At 29.1% G+C, this 9,119-nt stretch overlaps 1 protein-coding gene across 1 annotated transcript in view; it reads right to left on the minus strand.

Annotated features, from left to right (window-relative positions):
- SMC3 (structural maintenance of chromosomes 3) overlaps positions 1-9,119 on the minus strand; it is a 169,666-nt gene that overhangs the window by 124,426 nt on the left and 36,121 nt on the right. Inside the window, exon 3 of the mRNA XM_065510312.1 lies at positions 8,229-8,368. Coding sequence (XP_065366384.1) covers positions 8,229-8,368 — 140 coding nt within the window. The remainder of the gene's footprint in view (positions 1-8,228; positions 8,369-9,119) is intronic.

The raw sequence follows: 9,119 nt of genomic DNA on the forward strand, positions 1-9,119 counted from the left end.
CCAAAAAAAGATCGAGCAAAATTAAAAAAAATAAATCAATAAACCTAAATATCTCTTCAACTAATAGAGATAACCTACTATTTATATTTTAAGTTTCAGCTCATTCAGGGGGCAAATCACGGCATTCGATATCGAGTTCACGTTCGTGTAGAGAAAAATTTCGATGGCCGTAATGTTTTGGATCACGGTAGTCGATCGTAATTTATATTACCTACTACTATTTTTTACATTGCTGAAGCATATGACAATAAGAAAAACAAAACAAAAAAGGAAAACAAAATAAATAAATTTGTTATAAATTGTTAAATTGTGAAAAAAAAATGCATAAAACTTTTAATAAAAATGGATCTAAATGTTTTTTTGTATTCCTCATCATCGGCCAGTGTGAAAAACGTAAACAAAATACAAAACAAATTGTGCCCAAAATTTTACAATTTTAAATAAAATATTTATATTTTTCACACTAATTTTGAGAAAATATCAGAAAAATATTTGTTTATTTATTTATTATTTTACTTCATTGTTTTGGTTGATTTGTTTACTTTTAACACAAAACGGCAGTGTTTATTTGTTTTCGATAAGAGATTACCAAAGAGATTAAATACGTTTCGATAACGACTGCCGTGATCCACGTTAACTACATTTCGATGACAAAGTACTCGATATCGAATGCGGTGATTTGGCCCCAGTTCGCAAATGGATTTTTGGGTTTTTTTTTAAATTTGAGGCCCCAGGTGATCAACTTTGAGGGGCCACGTTCTGGCCCCCATTAGCGGTACAAAGTTGAACGAATATAGATCAACTCGAAAACACTTCAGCTCCAACGATGTGAAATTTAGTAACAATATATCCAAGATACCGAAGATCCCGAGATACCGAATTATTTCCAAAAAAAAAGTTTCTAAACCACTGTGCATCATCGCACAGCCCAGACGACTGAAGCTAGAATCATGAAATTTTAATTGTGGGTTCGTATTCTTTACTTATCAAAAAATAAAGGATATACGTTTGGTACTTTTTGGAAATTCGATAAAAATTGTGTTATTTTTGGTACTTTTTATAAAATAAGTTTTTCTATAACTTGACATAGACATACGAATATTTTATTATGAGCTCCCACCACGATACAGAAATTTATTTGAATAAAATTTTACCACCGCAATGGGGATAAAAAAGGTACCAAACAGGGGATAAAATCGGGAAAATACATATTATTTGAAATCATTAAGCCAATTTTGATAATTTTTTAACATTGATTCCTGGATTCATACAAAAATTAACTAACAGGTTGTTATTTGGAACTATAGTGCCAAGGTTTATATTTGGCCAAATCCGGCTAAACAGTTTGGTACTTTTTTTAAAACATATTTTTTCTTGGGCATATTAACACAGATTTTAATCGTTTGAGACATGTCTGTAGCATACAAAATTTTGGCAAAATGAAATATTTTTAAATTTCAAACTTGAGCGGTGTTCAAGGAGGAAAAGGCAAATTGGTACTTTTCTCCCAATGGTGCTTTTTTAATACATATTTTTAATTATTTCACTTATCGACATAAAGTTAGCTGATATGTATCTGAGTGAAGTTAGAGTTAGATATAGGGGATAATATTTAGGTACCAAAATGTGACAACTACACTTGAACTATAGGTACGTTTTCATTCTTCTAATGGTACTTTTTGATTTTCTATAACAATGAACTTATAAACATGAAATTAAGCATATATGGTCCTAAGTGAGTGAGAATTCTAGGGGGAGACTTTTTGGTACTTTTTCTTTATTCGAATGGTACTTTTAGTAATTTCTTTACCAATGAACCTAAAAACATGAAATTAAGCGTATATGGACCCGAGTGAGTGTGAAACCACAAGTGGGGGCTTTTTGGTACTTTTTATATATTCTAATGGTACTTTTTGAATTTTCTGTAATAATGGTCATAGAAATATGAAATTAGAAGTGAGTTAAAATTCAAGGGCATACTTCATGGTACTTTTTTTTTATTCTCATGGGTACTTTTTTGAATTTTCTATAATAATGGACCCAGAGCTTCCAAAAAATGGAAGAATTTCAAAACCGCGGTTTTAAAAAATTTAAAACCGATCGGTTTTGGTTTTGTGATAATTTATTAAATATTAAGTGTTATAGAAACAAAATTAGTTGATAATATAGGAAATTTTATAAATTTTAAATTCAAACTTGACGGGTTATGGTTTAGTGAATGCGAATTCAAAAGTGATAATTAATGGTACTATTTCTTTATTACAATGGTACTTTTTGAATATTTTATAATAATAAACTTAAAAATTTTAAATTAGGCACACATGATTCTGAATGAATTTGAATTCACAAAAGATGACTTTAGTCGTAAGTTTCTTTTGCATTTTCTTCTAGTATTATTATAAATGAAATTAAGAAAAGCTTAAAACCCACATTTATATAAGCATATTCTCAAGTTGTATTGTAGTTTGATTACTATATGGTATGTTGGGAGTAGTAGAAGCCCGATTATTCAGCTGACGACCAGCAAAAAAAACATTTCTATCAGCTAAGAACAAGAAAGCTAGACTGAAATTTTAAAAAGCCCACATCGACTGGAGTGTCCAAAAATTAAAGACAGTACTGTTCCCTGCCGAATCCAAATACAACTTAAAAATGTCCGCTGGAATAAGGCGTGTACGCTGACCAAAAGGAGGAAGACTGAATCCTAAGTATAGCAAAGGAACAATTAAACATGGAGGAGGCAATGTAATGGTCTGGGGTTGCTTTTCTGGTCAAGAATTTGGGCCAAATCATAAAATTTATGGGATTATGGATCGGTTCATGTACCGTGATGTATTGAAAGCTGTAATGTTGCTTTATGCCAGTGAAGAGATGCCAATTATAGGGAGCTTCCAACAGGATAACGATCCTAAGCACCCCTCCAAAGTTTGTAAGACTTGGATACACAGCAATAAGATTCTAGTTCTTCATTGGCCTGGTCAATCTCCCGATCTCAATCCTATTGAGAACTTGTGGCACATTGTTAATATGAAAATAATGTTAATATGAAAATTGTTGAAATAAGGATCGGAAATTTTCACGATTTATTTCATGCCAAGAGATGTTCTTGTGCCATCCAAAACAAAGGATTTGCAACAAAAAATTAACTAAATTTTTTTTATAGTATATCCTTGAAGGGGTGATTTAGTTTTGTCCGTTTCATTTTCTACCTTAAAATATTTTTGGGTTTTAAGTTACCTCTTATAGAAATGTTAACTTTGAAAATATTTGTTTATCAAACTAAACATATTAACAAATGAAAATAATACATAATAGATATTTAAAACTATGATTTTATACAAAAAAATACCATATGAAAAAAATTCATTGAGGGGGTGCTTTAGTTATGGCCAATACTGTACGTTTGGTTGCTTTTTTGTCAAAGCATGCAATAAATTGGCTTTTTTGATGAAATTTTCAGAGGTTGTCTCGGATTTTTGCTCATATCTCCGTTATTCATGGACGGAAACTTCTCGAAAGCATGTCTGACAGAATTATTGAAGATTTGGATCCCGGAGATATATGGGCTCTTCAGAAAATTGATTTCAACCGACTTTTTAAAAAACTGGTTTGTTGGTTAACCGAAAATTGGCCTATTTAAAAAACCGGTTTTTCGGTTAACCGACATCGAAAAAACCGGTTAACCGTCATATATGTGTAGAAAACATAAAATTTCCAATAAAGTATATACGGCTTTAAAACGTTTGGTTTTTAGTAGTCTGGAATGGTTAATATTAAATAACTATAAATACACAAAATAACTATAAATAAAAAAATTTACATTATGAGCTCCCACCACGATACAGAAATTTATTTGAATAAATTTTTACCACCGCAATGGGGATAAAAAAGGTACCAAAAAGGGGATAAAATCGGGAAAATACATTTTATTTGAAATCATTAAGCCAATTTTGATAATTTTTTAACATTGGTTCCTGGATTCATACAAAAATTAAGTAACAGGTTGTTATTTGGAACTATAGTGCCAAGGTTTATATTTGGCCAAATCCGGCTAAACAGTTTGGTACTTTTTTTAAAACATATTTTTTCTTGGGCATATTAACACAGATTTTAATCGTTTGAGACATGTCTGTAGCATAAACAATTTTGGCAAAATGAAATATTTTTAAATTTCAAACTTGAGCGGTGTTCAAGGAGGAAAAGGGAAATTGGTACTTTTCTCCTAATGGTGCTTTTTTAATACATATTTTTAATTATTTCACTTATCGACGTTAAAGTTAGCTGATATGTATCTGAGTGAAGTTAGCGTTAGATATAGGGGATAATATTTAGGTACCAAAATGTGAGAACTGCACTTGAACTATAGGTACGTTTTCATTCTTCTAATGGTACTTTTTGATTTTCTATAACAACACACAAAAAAATCCATAGGTTATATTTCCTAAATACATGGTATTAATTTAACTAAGCGCAAGGGTAGAATGGCATTTGCAAAGTTTCTTAGTTAATATAACTAAAATTTTAGATAATTTCATACATACCCTTTTGCACCAAAAATATTTTCAATTGACAATAAAATAAACAAAAAAACTTCGAAGAAGATACCAAACATCAAATTACTAATTCCAATAGTTATATTAACATAGTTTTTAGGTAAAGTGTATAGTTTGAATTACCTATTGGCATAGATAATAAAACTTAGTTTTTAGTTTTCATATAAAAAGAAATTAACTATGCAAGCTTAGTTAATATAGCCTCGATTATTTTTTTGTGTGAATGGACTTATAAACATGAAAGCATATATGGTCCTAAGTGAGTGAGAATTCTAGGCGGAGAATTTTTGGTACTTTTTCTTTATTCGAATGGTACTTTTAGTAATTTCTTCATCAATGAACCTAAAAACATGAAATTAAGCGTATATGGACCCGAGTGAGTGTGAAACCACAAGTGGGGGCTTTTTGGTACTTTTTATATATTCCAATGGTACTTTTTGAACTTTCTGTAATAATGGTCATAGAAATATGAAATTAGAAGTATATGGTCACAAGTGAGTTAAAATTCAAGGGCATACTTCATGGTACTTTTTTTTTATTCTCATGGGTACTTTTAGAGCTTCCAAAAAACGGAAGAATTTCAAAACCGCGGTTTTAAAAAATTTAAAACCTATCGGTTTTGGTTTTGTGATAATTTATTAAATATTAAGTGTTATAGAAACAAAATTAGTTGATAATATAGGAAATTTGTTTGTGATAATTTATTAAATATTAAGTGTTATAGAAACAAAATTAGTTGATAATATAGGAAATTTTATAAATTTTAAATTCAAACTTGACGGGTTATGGTTTAGTGAATGCGAATTCAAAAGTGATAATCAATGGTACTATTTCTTTATTACAATGGTACTTTTTGAATATTTTATAATAATAAACCTAAAAATTTAAAATTAGGCACACATGATTCTGAATGAATTTGAATTCACAAAAGATGACTTTAGTCGTAAGTTTCTTTTGCATTTTCTATAATAATGGACCCAGAAAAATGAAATTAGGCCTTTACATAGATTCACAAAGGGAGACTTAATAGTAATATTTTCTTTCTTCTAATTGGGGTGGCGAAGCGCACCGGGTCAGCTAGTATTATTATAAATGAAATTAAGAAAAGCTTAAAACCCACATTTATATAAGCATATTCTCAAGTTGTATTGTAGTTTGATTACTATATGGTATGTTGAGAAGCAATAAAACCAACACACATCCAAAGATACGTTTTTTTGTATAAAAACAACAACAACGCCAAACGAAACAAAACACCAAAAAGAAAAACAAAAACAAAATACGCAAAGCAATGAAACCAACACACATCCAAATATAAGTTTTGTTGATTTTTTGTCAAAGTATGCAACAAATTGGCTTTTTTTGATGAAATTTTCAGAGGTTGTCTCGGATTTTTGCTCATGTCTCCGTTATTCATGGACGGATTTTGCTGATTTTAAATAGGAAACTTCTCGAAAGCATGTCTGACAGAATTATTGAAGATTTGGATCCCGGAGATATCTGGGGTCCTCAGAAAATTGATTACAACTAGTGTTTATAAAAAACCGGTTTGTCGGTTAACCGAAAATGGGACTTTTTTAAAAAACCGGGTTTTCGGTTAACCGACATCGAAAAAACCAGTTAACCGTCATATATGTGTAGAAAACATAAAATTTACAATAAAGTATATCGGCTTTAAAACGTTTGGTTTTTAGTAGTCTGGAATGGTTAATATTAAATAACTATAAATATACAAAAGTCCATTTTATTTTGTAAAAATTTCAAAATTATTATTTCAGTCAAATGGAATTGAGTATAAATATGTTACTAAATATATAATACTTGTTTTAGTTATTGGTTTATTCATAAAATTTCAACCAAAAACAGAAAATAAATCATTTAATTAAATATTTGAAAATTTTGAAATTTATTATCACCTCGACTTTCTGATATGATATAGAAAATGTTACAAGTAAGTCCCAAAAAAGGACTTATAAGATGCAAACGCACTTCTTCTTAGCTGTGATTATTTGTCATTATAAATCATACCAAATAATTAATAAAACTCCATTATCAGATTTCAAAAATATTTCAAATCATGGATTCTAGAACGTTTTTGGTCTCTCTTGTAATATTACTGAAAAGCTAACGAAATGATTAATAAATTAAATAAATGAATAGTTAGTAAAATTTAGCCTAAACTTATAGAATTATGCGGAATTTAATTTTTAATAGTTTCATTATGTGCAATTTATTCTGAAAAAGGTTTTAAGTAAACTCATCGTCCTCTAATATTTAGAATCATTGTAATTATTAAAAATATTATTCTAAAGAGGTTTGTATTGTAAATCAGCAGTTTAGGTTTTAAATCAGACCAATAATGTGTACACAATGAATATAAAAAATGCGCAAAAAATTAGATTTATTAATTTGGGTCCTAAATTTTAAAAACTGGTTAACCGAGTGATAAAAACCGGATAAACCGGTTAACAGAAAATCAACATTTTAAATTAACCGGTTAGCAAAAAACCGAGATTTGGAAGAAAAACTACATTTAAGCACGAATTCGTACTTGATATAATCCAAAAATTATGAAACTCCTGGTGTTTCACACATCACAAAAAAACACAAAAGACCGAAAACAATACAGAACAATACGGAACGCACAAAACAGACTGATGCAAATTGCTTATTTTTTCATGTAACTAACCGACTGCGCGAGTAGAAAATTACTTTGAGAACAGCTCAGAGTAAATTTTATACCGCTCTTTTTCTATTATGGATAAATATAAGGATTTTTTTCTTATTTCAAGTTATCTTACTCTTAATTTGAAGTTTAAGAATTAACTTCTCACTTGTACTTAAGACACGATTTTCTTACTTAATTCAAGAATTTCGTTCTTGTTTTAAGAAAATTTACGCTTGATTTTTTTAATCAATCCCGTTTATACTTGTTCTAAGTACAAATGAGTATGAATCGTACTTAAATTTTTAAGTACAATTCTGGCTAAATTTGAGTAAAATAAACTTAAATTTAGAAGTGCTTTCTTCTTTCTGTGTAGCCATTAGAGATTATTTTCAACGTTTTTTTATACAAATGAAGACTTTTGTGTGGCACAAACCGCATATTTTACCTTATGACCATAAATACCATTCACAAACGATTTTGAATTGATCCATTGTAAAGTCCTGCATAGTCTCATTGGCTTTCTTTATATTCCCTTTAAATAAGGCGGACTATTTTAAATTGCAATTAAAAGCGTTTTAAAATTGTAACAATTATAACTCGATATTTATAATCTACAGTTTAAATTGTCACTCTGTGTTTTTATATAATTACACTACTTACACTTAGAGGAATACACACTTAAATTACAGTTTTAGAACACACTTAAATTAGTTTTATTTTTGATTTTGACTCGAGCTAGATTAACGTTAAACTAAGAGGATTTGCTCGTACTACTAGTATTTACAATATATAATACTGACATCTGCTACAAGTTTCGATTGCAATTATCTAACGTAAAAACTCAAAACAATGATCACCTAGATATTTTAAAGATACTTCACATTTAATGTTGTCATACTAATAAACCATGTTAATAACCATTATGATGGAAATGTTTATAAATATGATGAATGTTGCAAGCAGCCGTTACAGACCGTTAAATTCAAATTGATAATGCAATTTCTTACCGGCACTCTGTTATCGGAATTGTCGAATATAATTTCCACATACGCAGATATAACTCTTGCACCAGTTCCTTCGTGTAAAAGACCTTGACGTTGTTCAGGTCTCAAATGTGTAAATTCGTCACTCAAAACGAACTGAATTGCTGAAAATCAAGAAAATTAGTGTCAATTAATATTTATGTACTATCTATGTCTGTCTGTTCAACAAATTATAGTTTGAAAATTTGTATAAACAATACTCATTTTCATATTATGATTTACTTATAGTAGTATAATATAGGGTTTCTGGCTTGATTTAGGGGAATTTTTTTCCTCTAAACTGGCAGAGAAGAGGAATATTGAATTTTTATTTTTATTTATTTATTTATTTTCATTTATTTAGAATCAAGCCCTTAGGGCCAAATATGATTCATATTCCACTCAGAAAAAATTAATTACATAAAATTAAAAAATTTATACATAGTAAGAATAGAAATTAAATACTAAAATTTTTTTAAAAAAAATATAATAATCAATAAAAAAAAAAAAATTGTAATATAAAGTATAATAATTATATACATTATACGATAACAGTATTAGGTAATATGCAAAGGGGAGAAAAATAAAAAAAAATAGAAGCAAAGAAGCAAATTTACAAACTTTGTTCAAAATATTGTTTCAGTCTACGCTTAAATGTTTGATTCGAAAAAGAAAAAAAATTTAATTTTATGGGAAGAGGATTCCACACCCGTAAGACTCTCACGTGAAGTGATCTTTCATAAATGGAAGAGGCTATACGGTGACACACTATCTGTGGGTTTCTACTAGATCGCGAAAATTGGAAACTATCTACAATATACCTCGGACAATTCATCATAATAGTTTTACGGAATAGTAACAGTATTCTTAATTTAA

The sequence above is a fragment of the Calliphora vicina genome, chromosome 4 (assembly GCF_958450345.1).
Source record: "Calliphora vicina chromosome 4, idCalVici1.1, whole genome shotgun sequence".
In the NCBI taxonomy this organism is placed as follows: domain Eukaryota; kingdom Metazoa; phylum Arthropoda; class Insecta; order Diptera; family Calliphoridae; genus Calliphora; species Calliphora vicina.